At 41.7% G+C, this 16,286-nt stretch overlaps 1 protein-coding gene across 1 annotated transcript in view; it reads left to right on the top strand.

The window, feature by feature from the left end:
* Positions 1-16,286, top strand: part of LOC128369405 (neuropilin-1a-like) — a 98,376-nt gene that overhangs the window by 36,253 nt on the left and 45,837 nt on the right. The window contains exons 4-5 of the mRNA XM_053330442.1: positions 3,842-4,069; positions 10,264-10,434. Of these exons, the coding sequence (XP_053186417.1) occupies positions 3,842-4,069; positions 10,264-10,434 (399 nt within the window). The remainder of the gene's footprint in view (positions 1-3,841; positions 4,070-10,263; positions 10,435-16,286) is intronic.

The raw sequence follows: 16,286 nt of genomic DNA, 5'->3' as shown, positions 1-16,286 counted from the left end.
CTTAGAGATACATTGGCTCTGAATGCTTACTGTAAGTTACTGTTTATTTTATCCTTTGTTGATGCGGCGGTTTGTGTGGAGTCAGCGCTTTTATTCCTCTTCCTAGATGTTTACTCTGTTGTCTTCTGATCAAAAGCTGCTCCGTACCTCTAATCCACAGAGCTCTGAAATGAATCATCAAGTTACAAACTACAGAGTCTCAAGAGTCCATGACAACAGCAAACGTCTGATCAATGTGTGCCATATTTATTTGTATTTGACAGACATTATATGAACCTTTTTAACCCTCCTGTTGTCCTCGAGTCAAGGAAGGAAAGGAAGGAAGGATGGAGGATGGAAGGAAGGAAGGAAGGAAGGAAGGAAGGAAGGAAAGAAGGAAGGAAGGAAAGATGGAAAGAAGGAAGGAAGGATGGAAGGGAGGAAGAAGGAAGGAAGGATGGAAAGGAGGAAGAAAGAAGGAAAGGAGGAAGAAAGAAGGAAAGAAGGAAGGAAAGAGGGAAGGAAAGAGGGAAGGAAGAAAGGACAGAAGGAGGAAAGGAAAGAAGGACGGAGGGTTAGAAAGGAAGGTAGGAGGGAGGAAAGGAAAAGAGGAAGGAAGGAAGGAAAGAAGGACAGAGGAAAGGAGGAAGTGAGGAAGGAAGGAACAGTCAGAACAGACAGGGGTCAATTTGACCCGGGAGGACGACACAAAGGTTAAGGAACTATTTTTTTTGCTACAGGCTCACATTAAATTTCTTACCTTTTATAGATGTCACAGATTTCTCACAAAACAGATTTACTCGACCCATCTGCACATTTGACACACGCACGCACGCACACGCACACTCTTGAAAGTGTGCCAGCTGAGCAGGATCGAAGCCTGCCTCATCCCTCACTGCTCATCCTTCCACATCATTCATCATGTTGCCCTTTTAATGACACCACCTGTGTCAACAGCAAGGGGTCCACTGGAGTGTGTGTGTGTGTGTGTGTTTCTTTGTGTGTGTGTGTATGTGTGTCTCTGTGTGTTTCTATGTGTGTGTGTCTCTGTGTTTCTATGTGTGCGTGTGTCTGTGTCTGTGTTTCTGTGTGTGTGTGTCTCTCTGTGTTTCTATGTGTGTATGTGTGTGTGTGTGTGTGTGTGTGTGTGTGTGTGTGTGTGTGTGTGTGTCTCTGTGTGTGTCTCTCTGTGTCTGTGTGTGTGTTTCTAGATGTGTGTGTGAGTGTGTGTCTCTGTGTTTCCATGTGTGTGTGTGTGTGTGTGTGTGTCTCTCTGTGTGTGTGGCAATTCATGTTTACAGGCATCCTCAGATAATGCGCAGGTCACATCTGGTCTGGCAACATGAGAACTCACCCATCCCCAACCCCTACACACACACACACACACACACACACACACACACTACCTCATGCCTCCGAGGGATGTTTGACCCTCGTCCACGCCTCGTGTCGTCTTCCTCCCACAGAGATCAGTCACCGTCTTGTAACCTCACGTCCTCATGTCACTGTACGACAAGCGAGGTGTGAACTGCCAGCAGGGCTGACTGATGCGAGCCGACGCAGAGATTTCTCATGACCGGTATCGACGGCGTGGATGTGACTGCGGACAAAACGGCTTGCGTACACACAGAGACGACAATGACACAATGACATAACATCTGCTGTGTTAGCCAGAAAACTCCAACTGTAGTTTTTATCCGGAGACGTTTGTGTCGCTTGTTGTTATGGCTGAGTGAAATTATAATTATTTTCAATTTTTTGTGTGTTGGAAAGACAAACCATAACCCTTTTATTATCCTACAATCTAGAGGAAAAATGGAGGGTTTGTGTATGTAGTGGGTGCAATTTGGCTTCGTGTGGTGTAACCCACTTCAAGAGCAATTGTAGAGAAATAAAGCTTTTACAGTTACAGGGTCGCTTCTCCAGAATATCTAGCTATCTGTATCTGTCTCTATCTTTGGATGAAACCCTCTCATATTTAGTAGATTTAAGCATGAAAACAGATAAAAATATAACTTCTAAACATATAATTTCAAGAGTTACAGAGTCTCTTCTGCAAAATATCTAACTATCTGTATTTGTCTCTATCTTCGGATGAAACCCTCTCATATTTAGCAAATTTAAGCATGAAAACAGATAAAAATATAACTTCTAAACATATCATTTCAATATAATGACTTATATTGTAAAAGCATTGAGAAAAGAAAAATGTATACTGTCCTGTTAATCCAGAAAAGACAATGTAAAGCTAGCAGAGACTAAATACTAAAAACACAGAACATTACCTTGATGGAAAGGTCTATGAATGTGCCAATGAATATAATATATAAAAAATCATTTAAATAAGAAAAATGAAACCTCTACCATTATAATAAAAGCCTCCAACATTTACAGTACAAGCACAACACCATGCCGTTACACAACAATGATGACAGTCATATTAAAAAAAGGCAGACATGTAAACACAACACAACCGACAATTGAACTGACAATAACACTAGAAGGTGTCATGTTTAAAAGCATGAATGAAAGTATGAAAGCATGAACACAGCCAGAGTCAGAACATGCAAAATAACAAGAGACAAACACTGTATTGTACCCAATCAAAGAAAATCAGAGCAAGATGGCATTAATAAAACAATACAACAATAATAAAAAAATAGATCTTCAGTTTATAGATCTTAAATCAATCTTTTATGAGACTGAAAGAGATGGACTAAATAAAAAAGTAGATCCACAAAATATGAAGTGAAATGGATATTTGTCTGTACAGTCCATACAACATATGAGGTTGTGGTTGACTGATTATGTAGGGTAGCATGTGTGGTCATGTGTGTGTGTGTGTGTGTGTGTGTGTGTGTGTGTGTGTGTGTGTGTGTGTGTGTGTGTGTGTGTGTGTGAAGCATGATCAGTCTCTGTAAACAGCCCCTGAGTGTCTGGGGCAGCCAATAAATACCACTCGAACACCTCAGTCACAACACAGACACACAGACGGCTCCGACGGTCTGTCTGATTGGATGGAGATGGCGTGTCAATAAAAAACAAAGGTTGTGTTTTTGTAGCGTCTTATCGAGCCTCACAGACTACTCTGGGTTTATGTTACTTGTTTCAAATGACCTGGTTTAAAGAATTTGGTTAATCTAGCAGCATTATCTGGATTCTTCATTTTTCCTTTATTCAAGATAAAGTCATGTGTTTCTTCTCAGAGACGTGAAATTTCCTGTCTGATTGAGCTGTTTTTTCCCTGAATTTCATCATTGTTTCATAGAATATCTGGGTCTTTACAGCTGGGTCACAGCTGTAAAATGTTTGGAGCTGCCAATGATTCAGACACGTATAAAAGCTCAGAAACTGAACTGCATTTCAGTTTATTTGTGCATTCTTCAAAAAAAAAAAAACGAAAAAAAACAACCTTTATCCTGTTTTCCAGCAAGAAAGACAAAGAAGGTCAAAAATCTAAAATACAGATGATACAGTTTAAAGTAGCTACCTAAAATTGCATATTCTGGTACAGTAGTGATACTTGTATGAAAACAGACTGTGACACTGTGACAATAAAGAGGTGCAGATAAAGACGCAGCTTTTATTTTGTAGGTAACCTTGAATTTGTTGCAGGGAAGACACACAGTGTATTTTTCTGTTTCATGGTTCCACAGTTGGCTCATTTTGTAATAAGAAAAAACCAAAATGCAAAAATGATTGGAAGACATAATCAACGTGACAGTTATGTGCGATCATGTTATGACCCCTCTCTGCCCTTTTGATCTCCGAGAGTTCACACCTCTGTCCAAGTGAGAATTAGTTACTCTCTCCAAACACAATGTGACACTTTTAAAAACTCATTCATATCTTCTCCTCGCAGGTCCAGAATGTTCCAGGAACTTCACGGCTCCCAAGGGCGTCCTCAAGACGCCGGGCTTCCCCGAAAAATACCCCAACAACCTGGAATGCACCTTTATGATCTTTGCCCCCAAGATGTCGGAGATCATAGTGGAGTTTGACAGCTTCGACATGGAGCCCGATACCACGCCACCGCCGGGCGCCCTCTGCCGATACGACTGGCTGGAAATCTGGGACGGCTTCCCTGCAGGTGAGGATGAGGGAGATGAGATTAAATTAGGGGAGAGAAATAGAGCGTGAAAGGTGGGAAGGGGAAACGATGGAAATCTTTCTATTCAAAGATGAAGGAATGATCAACTTGCACCAGAAGATGTGCAAAAATATGATGTTACAACTTGAAATTTTTCATATTTTTCATTTGTGTAACTTATTTTAGACTAGTTCTCATTAAAAAGACAGTGACATGCTATTTTTTTGGCTGCTAAATTATAATTTCTCAAGCATTTTATTAATATTTCAGGGCTTTTTCTGAGTTTTGTCATTCCTTCTCTCAAAAATAAGCAAATAGTGGAGGAAAAAATGAAAGAAAAAAAAAGATTAGGGTGCAAAGAACTGAAGGAAAAACTAGCTTGAAAGTCTACAGCCATGCTAGCATCTCTGTGAGGCTGTATTGAAGGAGTTTTGAGCTAAATGTGTTGTAGTAGAAACTATAAATTTACCGTGCCTAGCTCATGCCAAAAAAGACTAAACTTATGCTAACCTTATAATGCTAGCATGCTCACTATTGCAATGCTGACAGTTGTAATGTTTACCATAATCACAATTAGCATGCTATCATATGATAATTATCACTAAACTCAACAAACAGCTCATGCCAAAAAAAGCCTAAACTTATGCTAACCTTATAATGTTAGCATGCTCACTATTGCAATGCTAACAGCTGTAATGTTTACCATGATCTCCATTAGCATGCTATCATATGTTAATTATCACTAAACTCAACAAACAGCTGAGACTAATGTTCTTAGCATAAGTTTTGCAGATATTGAAATGTAGAGCAGATGATGGCACTAGATAAAAAGTTCAGGGATCACCAAGTGATTACAATCCATCCTGAGGGCGACGACGGTAATATCTGAACCAAATTTCATGGAAATTCATGAAAACTAGCTTTTGAGAGCGTGACTGAAAACCATACTGCTGCTCAGCGGGGAGAAGATAAGAGCCAGGACAAATGGGATGCAGAGGTGGATGCAGGAGATGAGGATGAGGAGGAGGAGGAAGGTGGTGGAGGTGGAGGTGGAAATGGAAATGGAGGTGTATAGGAGGAAGGGAAGGGAGGGGGAGAGGGGGATAAATATGCGAAGCTGTGAGGCAGCGAAAAAGGAGAGAAGGATGAGAAAGAGAGAGCGAGATGGCTTCCCCCTGCAGATGTTGACAGAAAACAGACAGAGATACAGACAGAGACATGTGGAGGGTGAAGGAGAGGAGGAGGAAGCACAACAGACGATGGATGGCCTCCCTGCAGGTGTGACGAGCTCGGATTGAGCGATGGAGGCGATGGAGGAAGCAGAGGCGAAAAATAGATTGATAGACGAGAGGAAGATAGAAGGAAGCGAGAGGGGATGGATACGTAGGAAGACAACTTTAAAATTCTTCCATTTATTTCTCCAATAACTCAATAAATCCTTAAACTGGCACATTTGGCACATGAGGATAATATAGTAATTGGCTTTTAACACCAGAGCTAAATCTAAATGGTATAATAGAATCATTTCCACTTCTATGCATCTCAAGAGTATGAAAAATAAGGTTCTTGTGGACCTTAAGACCATAAAAATGATGATTTGAGAAGAATAAAAAAAATGGAGAGATATATTAGATAAGTTCATGAAGCCTCATTTTGACCGGAGTTATATCTCACCAAACACAGAGCATGCTTTTTTTTCTTCTGTAATTCCCCCCAAACAAAATCTTCAAAGTCAGTCTAAAAAAAAAGGTTGAATTTTTGAAGCCCAAATTAAAATATGCCAAATACTAAAAAGATCACTCGCTGCTCGTTGGCTGCCTGTCGGAGTTTCCCATGCTGTGTCTCTTCAGAAGATAAACTCATTTTCACCCTATGCTTCATAGCAACTAAAAAAAAAAAAAAAACTTAAAATGCCACATTGCAGCGCTACAAATCAAATTCTTCTACTGCCTTTGCAACCCCCCCCCCCCAAAAAAAACAGCCAAGCCAAAATGAAGACACTGAAACATTACATACAAGCATAGAGAAGCTTCATATGAATAATAATCATTAGATCTGATTATAACTTGAAACGCCTCCTCCTGTGCACACACGGAGGCTAAGTGAATAAAAGAGAGACCCCTCCACCCCCCCACCCCCCGCCCAACCATCCTTCAAACACACATTTGCTTCACAGCTCATTGTTCCTTCATCAAACACATTTTGGAAAATTGTCTCTGAACACATAAACGACAAAGATGCAACCAACCCCCCCCCCCTCCCTTGTTCACACCCCTCCCCTCGTTTTGGACGGCATTTCTCAGCTTCCATTGTTGTCTAATTAGCCCGTACAGCGTGCAGATAATGGCGGGAGCTAACATACCTTAGACAGGCCTGCGGACAGTGCCAGGATGCCCACAATACTCTCTGCTGTGCCCAAAGCTTTGCCTGCTTTCTGCCAGGGAGGAGACTGGCATGGGAATAAGAGGGACACAAAGACTGGCACAGGTAGACAGACAGTGACATACACTTTAAAGCCGTGCCAGTATACATAACATGCCAGGGCTCCTCCTGTCAAATGATCTGTGTGCGTGTGCGTGTGTGTGTGTGTGTGTGTGTGTGTGTGTGTGTGTGTGTGTGTGTGTGTGTGTGTGTGTGTGTGTGTGTGTGTGTGTGTGTGTGTGTGTGTGTGATGCTAAAGCCCTTACACCACTCATTGACTGTGTTTGCTAAGTGAACATGTGTGTCAGAGCAGATAACAAAGCATCTCTGTAGCAGCGAGGGTGAAGACCAGGATGTAATTTTTCATCTCATCAAACACGTTTCGCAGTGTTAAAACAAACACAAAACATTCCCATCATGCACTGCTGTTTTTCTTTGAGAGCAGCAAATGTGCTCTTCAAAAGGGAAAGCGGAGTTCCTTTCTTTTTTCTTGAGGATGTGTTGAGATTGAATCAGATGAATAAATATCTAGGGCTCGTTTGTTATGTTTCTTAATAACATATTTTTGGGGGTTAAAGTTTAGAAAAACAGAAAAAATGTACTTTTTGAGCATCTTTCTGCAACTTTCACCCACTTTTCTTGACCTTTAATAGCTTATGGATTTTGTCTAGTTGTCATATACAAGGGTCAAGGTTCATTTATTATCATTAGTAAACATGTTTTCATATGAATAGAATGACATTTGCACTCAGGTTCCAGCAGCAATAACACTAATAATAATAAATAATGATAAATTATGGCTTAAATAACCAATAAAATTAAAAAATTAAAAAGCCCTATCTATTTACTGTTAAAATAATTAAATAGCAGCTTAATGCATGATGAAGGCTACAATATGTTAATATAATGGGTTATGGATTTTGTCTAGTTGTCATATACAAGGTTGAAGGTTCATTTAAATTTGCACTCAGGTTCCAGCAGCGTAATAAAGTGACAGTGATGAAATAACCATAATGATAATAATAATAAATAATAAATGATGGCTTAAATAACCAATAAAATAAAGAATAAAAAGCCTCCTATCTAAGGTTAACTATTAAAATAACTAACAATATGTAGGAGAAAGCTCCAGAAAAACAATAAAATAGCATTTTTTTGTCAAACTGCTATTTTCAAGGTCAACAATAAAGCTCGGAGCTATTTTTTATTATCTCGGTCGGTGCTGCTTTCATACTCCAACACACTGATTGTTTATAATGTCGAGAATTGAATTTTCTTTTCCGTGTTTTCTCTCGTTGTTTACTTCAGATACCAACATTTCTCTAAACAAATGTAAATGCAGCAGCAATATTGCCTTGTGGGAATTTTTTTTTTTTCCATTTCCGAGCAGATTGCATCAACAACAACGCGAAGCTTCACAGCGTAACCGTCTCACACCATACCTTCAGATAAAGCTCCAAATAAGTCCAAATATAATCCGTCACAGATTGTCGACTACCTGCTTAAAACTGTAACTGATAAACATAATCCACCAGATTACCTAAAAGAAACACGGCAATGCATGCGGCGAGATTGCTTCTTCTTTTCCTTATTTTTTGAAAGGGAAGAAATTTTGGTTATAAAAGTGTCATTTTTATTTTTCTAGCGTGTATGATTTCATTCAGGACTGAGCTGTGTGTCCATGGAGTCCTTGAGCAGCTGCAGATACAGTATCTCCACCAAACAGGAGGCACCATGAGCCTGCCGTTGTTTCTCACAGATAAGAACGGGATGAAATGGGCAAACGGGACAACGAGACAATCTGTCGCTGTGTGTGGAAATATATATATATATATAAATATATAAATAAATATATACAAAAATCATGTTATTACAGTTGATGTTGAAGCCTCAGTTTGGGCCTCATCGTAATGTTCAAGTCTCAAAGCGATGGACATCTGTTTTCATGAGACTTTAGCAGAGTTTAACACTGCAGCATGTAATCCTCTGGATCCATAATAATCTGTCTACTATGCAGTAAAAGAAAAGCCTGAAGTAATATATTATGTCATGTTGTAATTGGATCAGAGTAATACTGCTGCATGTAGAGTTGATAGAGAGATAATGAGGATGACAAAACATGCTGATTTATCATCCTACAAGAGATCATCTGAAGATAGCAGAGTTGCTCTTTTATCCTCTATCTTATATATAAAGTTCATTTTTATTATTTTTTATTAATGTTTTTATTCATTTGACACGTACAAGTACATACAATGAGAAATAAGGACTTTTTCCCTTTTTTCAAAAAACAACAACAACCACTCCCACTATTCCCTCCCACCCCCCAACCCCTCCCAGTCCTACATCATTTTGTTCCAGATCAGTAATAATTTAACACACATCCTTCCTTCTTACCGTAAACAGACAAGCATAAGTACACGGGAAATTTAAAGAGAAAGAAAGGAAGGAAGGAAAGGAGGAAGGAAGGAAGGATGGAGGAGGAAGGAAGGAAGGAAGGAAGGAAGGAAGGTAGGAAATAAAGGAGGGAGGCAGGAAGGGAAGAAAGCAGGGAAGGAAAGAAGGAAGGAAAGGAGGGAAGGAAGGAAGGATGGAGAAAGGAAAAAAGGAAAGGAGGGAGGAAGAAGGAAGGAAAGGAGGGAAGGAAGGTAGGCCGGAGAAAGAAAAAGAGGAAAGGAGGAGGAAGGAAGATAGGAGGGAAGGGAAGAAGGAAGGAAGGAAGGAAGGAAGGAAGGAAAGGAAAGGAAGGAAGGAACAGACGGGGTCATTTTGACCCGGGAGGACGACACAAAGGTTAAAAAAGGTTGAGAACCACTGGTCTAAGTACAGCATGAGGTCCTTAAGCCACAGGGAAGCTTTGGGGGCAACTGGTGACTTCAAAGGCGATACTATCCTTCACCTTTTTCCTAATTGTTTGACGGTCTGATAATACTCCAAAAATAGCAGATTCTACACAAGGCATCAATTTTCGTATTTAGTATATAAAGTTTATATATAGCGTTTGGATAATAATAATAAGAGTCAATATGGAGATGAGTGTTTCTCCTACCTGCCGTGCTGTCTCACCTTTACTCGTGATTATCCTTCATTATTGAAAAGTGTCACGTCAGTCAGGAGAAGGTGAGAGATTGGAGGCGACAGGAGATCAGCTGCTTGCTGTTGTTTGTCTTGAAGGCTTTGAACCGAACAGATTAAACAAACTCAACTGAGCTTTTTTTTTTTTTTTCATCTAAATTGGACATTTATAGACTTCTGAGACAATGGAAGAGAGTATTAAGCGCATGTGTGTTGCTTGAAGTCACAAAACATTTCCCAGAATAGTGAGGGCAGGAAAGGACTAAGTGAATAATAAAAAAGCTCTCTGCAGCTGATGAGTGATGAAGCTAACCTTCTTCTTTTTCTCCATCTCTCACTCCTTTTTTTTTATCTCTCATCTCTCCCCCAAACCTCATCTTCTTCCATTTTCACTCCTTATGACTTCCTCCCTTCCTTCCTCCCTACTTTCCTTCCTTCCCTCCTCCCCTCCCTCCCTCCTTTCCTTTCCTTCCTTCTTCCTCGCTCCCTCCTTTCCTTCCTTCCTCCTTTCCTTCCTTCCCACCTTCCTCCCTCCCTTCCTTCCTTCCTTCCCTCCTTCTTTCCCACCTTCCTTCCTCCCTCCCTCCCTTCTTTCATCTCTCCTCCACACCTTCTCCTTCCTCGTTTCCTACCTCCTTCCCTCTTGAATCACCTCATCCTTTCTCTCCGCCCCCCCCCAATCCCTCTCTTCTTTTCAGTGGGGCCTCACATTGGACGCTACTGTGGCCAGATGTCTCCGGGCCGTGTGATCTCCTACACCGGCATCTTGTCCATGACCATCACCACTGACAACGCCATCACCAGAGAGGGATTCTCCGCCAACTACACCATCCGTGAGAGGGTCCTCCCCCCGGGACACACAGATGAGGGTGAGCAGCTGGATTAGTGAGAAAAAAAATAGGAAAAAAAAGAATTGAGGTTGTGGGTAAGGGGGGGTGGGGGGGGGGGGGGGGGGTTGATATGGTGGCCAGAGATGTCATGTAGCATAAGAAAGGACCTGGTTGTATTTTCTGTTTATTTCTTTGCCTCATTTGTCTCATTTAACCTTCCTGTCGTCCTCCCGGGTCAAATTGACCCCGTCTGTTTTGGCTGTACCTTCTTTCCTCCCTTCCTCCCTTCCTTTCCTTCCTCCCTCCTTTCCTTTCCTTCCCACCGTCCTTCCTTCCTTCCTTCCTCCTTTCCAACCTTCCTTCCTTCCTTCCTTCCTTCCTTCTTTCCTCCCTTCCTTCTTTCCTCCCTTCCTTCCTCCTTTCCTTGCTTCCCCCCTTCCTTACCAACTTCCTTCCTCCCTCCTTTCCTTCCTTCCCACCTTCCTTCCTTCCTCCCTTCCTTCCTTCCTCCCTCCCTTCCTTCCTTGACTCGAGGACAACAGGAGGGTTAAAGAGGAAAAGAAGCTTTAAATCCCTCCACCGACTGTTAACACTCCTCACAGTAAACAAACAGAGCTGAAAATGAGTGTACAAGCAGTTTGTGCATCAACTCCGCTTCAACCAAAGTGTCCTTAAGCAAAGAAATCTCTCCCAGCTCTACGAGAGCTCATCTCTATCTGACCTTTGACCTCGTGCATCGGAATGAGAGAGAACTTCTCCTGAAGGGATAAATAGACATGCACGAAAGGAGGGAAAAAAAACAGACCTTTTCTGTATTTAGAGAATATTTTACTTCATTGTGACACCGTGTGATTGCTTCATGTGAGCAAATGTGGACCGAGTTTGTGAGTTTAAGAAGAACAAATCTGTAAAAGGACAGTACAGCCAGTAAAGAAAACATCATGTGTCTGACCAGTACCAGTATCTGAGAGGCTGAAACCAGAATATTTCACATTTTTTTTGCAAGTGACTTATAAATAATTAAATAAATAGATTCTTAAAATTCTTTTTGCATGACCAACTAATACATTAATCCACTTATTGCTTATCTATTTGTCCTCTTATTTTATTCTGTAACCTTTTTGGGCTTGTAACCCTTTTATAGCTCTTGTCACAGTTGATTTAAAGACTAATGTTCCCTTTTTCAGTTTTGTTTACATAGTTTTTAAGAATCCAGAAGAGATAAAAACTCAACAGAGCATAAATATTTAATTCATAAATCATTTAACTATTCATTTCTTACTGTTTTTATAATCCAAGAGAACATTTTTTATAGATTATGAAGACTCCCAACATCATGTTTGAATGATGATTTTTGAATTTTAGATCAAATTTAGACAAAAATGTGTATCAGCTGCACACAAACAAACAAAAAAGATGTATTTTATTTAACTTTTTGTATATTCAGGGTCACATTAAGAAAAGTCCTCCTCGAAGTAATGTGTTTATGGTGTTTTTAAAGCTCTCTGAACTGCATATAAGCGTTAACTTTGAATTTAAACTGTAATTTGTGATGAAGACCTCTCAGATCTTCATCAGTTCTTTTAACTTTTAACTCTCATCTTGTCCCGTTGAACGATGCGTTAGGCTGATTTCACACATCTGACTGTTATCAGGAGATGAAGAGATCCTCATGCTCGGTTATAGATCCTGTTCCTGTTCCTGTTCGTGTTTTGTGTTTTTTTTTTTTTTCTCCTCAGTGTCCACATGTTCTTTAAGAAAAGCCATTTGTCTGCATCCGTTGACTGTAATGACCTTGTTGGAATGCCTGTAGAGATTTTGGCCCGTATAGTCTTGCACTCTGGTAACCTCGACCTCAGTCACCCCTGTTTTTTAGGAATGTGAGCGTGTACAGAGGTGAATTTACACAAGGTCCCCCCGTGCTAGCATACATGGGCACTTTGGGAGAAATAAACTTAATATTGCATGTGTTAGTCTTCTAAATTAAATTAACTGTGAATGTTTATGGCTGTTTTGAGCAGGAGTGTCTTTTATCTGTTAACTCACACGTTGCAATCAAGGTTGTTATCGTTTTGAAATTTTCTTTAATTTTTATTTAGTTGTTCACTTTGCTTTTTTTAATTTTAGTCAATTCAACAAGTGATTTAGTAATTTCAGTTTAGTTTTTATTTAGTCTTAGTCTTAGTTTTTCAGGTATTAACCCTCCTGTTGTCCTCAGGTCAAGGAAGGACAGAAAGAAGGACAGGAGGAAGGAAGGGAAGGAGGAAAAGAGGAAGGAAGGAAGGAAGGAAGGAAAGGAGTAGGGAGGGAGGGAGGAGAAGAGGGAGGAAGGCAGGCAGGCAGGAAGGAAGGAAGGAAGGAAGGAGTAAGGATGAAAAAGAGCAAGGAATTTAGGAGAGAAGGAAGGAAGGAAAGGAGTAAGGAGGGAGGAAAGGAGGAAAGAAGGAAGGAAAGGAGTAAGGACGAAAAGAGGATGGAATTTAGGAGAGAAGGAAGGGAGGACGGAAGGAAAGGAAAGGAAAGGAAAGGAAAGGAGTAAGGACGAAAAGAGGAAGGAATCTCTGGAGGGTAACAGCATAGCGGCTGCTGCAGGACAGGAAGCTTAATTTATCTCCAATTCAGTTAATTTTAGTTAGTTTTACATTGTTCATTGTAGTTTTTATTTTAACTTCAGTTAACTAACTAAATTACTTTTCCATTACTAGTTTTAGTTTTAGTCTTAGTTTTCGTTAGCTATAATAACCCTGGTTGCAACTGGACAAAATAGCACAAGGACACTTTGACATGTGGACTGGACTTCAGTATTTCTGATTAGCTCTACCTCCTGAGCCACAGCCCCCCCCTTACACGTGTACGCAGACATCTCTCCAAAAGGGGGTCATAGTAATTACACTATCATCACTGTGTTTGGTGTTTAGCCATGGGCATATTCTGACAGTGTGTGTGTGTGTGTGTGTGTGTTTGTTTGCTGTTTGCTATCTGATGTTGATGGCAAAGATTTCTGACAATGTGATAATATGTGGTCGTAATCTACATCTATCAAACATGTCTGCACAGTGTGTGTGTGTGTGTGTTTGTGTGTGTGTGTGTGTGTGTGTGAGAGATAAATCTGCCCCTCTAGTCTTAGCTGGGATGTCTGATAACAGCAGTGGTGTTAGACAAAGCTTTAATTATCTGAGCTTACTGTCAATAACACACATAACACATCAAATGAGCCTCGCTGTAAGACTCCCGAGCTCAGCAGATTGAATTAAAGACTCTTAACAAGCCAAATTACGTTGTCTTTCTCCCCACGTTTTTGCTTTAAACAACATTTTTACACCATTAGTATTTAGCTGCTCCATTCAATTTTTGCCACAAGCCACACAGGAACGAAACTCCGATATCAAAACCTTCCCGTGGTGAATTTATGGTTTTCTCTCCCTCCGTCAACTCTCAAGAAACGGTCTCCAGCTGGGCCTTTGATCAGTTTGAACCATCAGCAGGGGAGTCAGTTTACGTCCCCGTCTTTCATTTTGGATGCAAAAGGTGGAGGGTGGAGGGTGGAGGGACGGGGTTGAAGTTTGTCCCTCATGCCTGCTGTGAAGGCAGACAGGGGGAGGTCGCCTCATGAATAGAAATGAGAAACGAAGAGGAAAAGACAGGTTGTTGGGGCTTTTTTTGTTTTTTGTGGAAATGGGAGCAGAAGAAAAACTGAGAAAGTGAGAGGAGTTGACATAAACTGAAGGCTGTTCACTGTCTTAACGTCTAACTGCTGTTTCAGAACATTTTGAAGAATAGTCTCGGTAAAAAACTGGGAAGATTTGGGCTTGAAAATTGTCAAGTTAACAAATACTGATGACGAGCACAGCTTGTCTTCATGTCGCAAGCAAACTTTCTCCCTCATTTATTTGTGGAACTTGGAATGATGTAGCTTGTTTGTGTCAGTCTGGCAGACCCTGTGTCTCCAGACAGCTCTCCCACATTACCAAGACAAAACACACACACACACACACACACACACACACACACACACACACACACACACACACACACACAAATATTTCCTCTTTGCCCTCCCCTCCCTCTTCCTTTTCCCCAGGCTCCCCTGCTGTTACAGAGTGGACATTGCCGCATCAGAGACTCAGATGTGTCGTTTGAGGAGTTTGTCCAAATGCTGTTTTGAAATGGTTTCATAAGTCAACACAGTGTTACAAAAATATCTAAATCCACAGAGGACAGCTTGTATCCTTAACTCATTATTTAAATATTGTCTGGTTCCAGCTTCTGATATTTAAATATTTGCTGGGTTTCTTCTTTAATTGGTCAGACTCTACTTGACTGACTGGCTGACTGGCTGACTGACTGGCTGACTGACTGTGGCTGGCTGGCTGACTGACTGGCTGGCTGGTTGGCTGGCTGACTGGCTGACTGACTGGCTGACTGACTGTGGCTGGCTGGCTGACTGTGGCTGGCTGGCTGGCTGGCTGACTGAATGGCTGACTGGCTGACGACTGGCTGGCTGGCTGGCTGACTGACTGGCTGACTGAATGGCTGACTGGCTGGCTGGCTGACTGACTGGCTGGCTGACTGAATGGCTGACTGACTGAATGGCTGACTGACTGGCTGACTGGCTGACTGACTGGCTGACTGACTGTGGCTGGCTGGCTGACTGTGGCTGGCTGGCTGGCTGACTGACTGGCTGACTGACTGACTGACGACTGGCTGGCTGGCTGGCTGGCTGACTGACTGGCTGACTGAATGGCTGACTGGCTGGCTGGCTGACTGACTGGCTGGCTGACTGAATGGCTGACTGACTGAATGGCTGACTGACTGGCTGACTGAATGGCTGACTGGCTGGCTGGCTGACTGACTGACTGGCTGACTGGCTGGCTGGCAGGCTGACTGACTGACTGACTGACTGGCTGGCTGTTTGGCTGACTGGCTGGCTGTTTGGCTGACTGACTGGCTGGCTGGCTGACTGGCTGGCTGTTTGGCTGACTGGCTGGCTGGCTGGCTGGCGTGAACACTAACCTGCAGTTTATTGACACATTTCTTAATATTTTGTACTTCAAACACTTAATTTCCAACTTGTGATTATATGAAACATTTCCCGACTGACATTTAAAGACACGTCCGCTTTCCTTTCAGTTTTCTGGCACAATCATATCTTTAATGGTTTTTTTCTGTTTGTTACTTTTTGTGCTAAATTTATTATATTTCGTCGTTCACAGCTGCTCAAAGAGAGTGATTGGTTACATGTTTGACAGCTATGAAATTAGCCAGGGTTATGAATTTGATCCAGCTGGGTTTGTTGTTTGGCAGCGTCTAAATATTTTTGAGTTATGCTATTAGCTCTGACACAGACTCAGTGTTGTAATATCAATAGTTTTCAGTACAAAACTTGGTACTATTTCCTCTCATCTGTCTTTAACCACCACATCTCTGGCTGCTTGTCTGCAAAAACATATTTTATCATCATTTTGTCAGTGTTGTCCTTAAGTCATGGAAGGAAGGAAGGAAGGAAGAAGGGAGGAAAGGAGGAAGGAAGGGAGGAAGGAAAGGAGGGAGGAAAGAAGGGAGGAAGAAGGAAGGAAAGGAGGGAGGGAGGGAGGAAAGAAAGAAGGAAGGGAGGAAGGAAGAAGGGAAGAAAGGAAGGAAAGGAGGGAAGAAGGAAGGAAGGAAGGTAGGAGTGAGGGAGGAAACAAGGAAGGAAGGAGGGAGGGAGAAGGGAAGGAAAGAAGGACAGAGGAAAGAAGGAAGGGAGGAAGGTGGGGGAGGAAAGAAAGAGAGATGGAGGGAGGGAGGAAGGAAGGAAAGGAAGGAAGGAGGGAGGGAGGAAGGGAGGAAGGAAGGAAGGAAGGAAGGAAGGGAGGAAGGGAGGAAAGAAGGAACAGTCAAAACAGAAGGGG

Source organism: Scomber japonicus, chromosome 12 (genome assembly GCF_027409825.1).
Source record: "Scomber japonicus isolate fScoJap1 chromosome 12, fScoJap1.pri, whole genome shotgun sequence".
Lineage (NCBI taxonomy): Eukaryota > Metazoa > Chordata > Actinopteri > Scombriformes > Scombridae > Scomber > Scomber japonicus.
The sequence above is the reverse complement of the archived record's forward strand: the minus strand, read 5'-3'. Positions and strand labels throughout refer to the sequence as shown.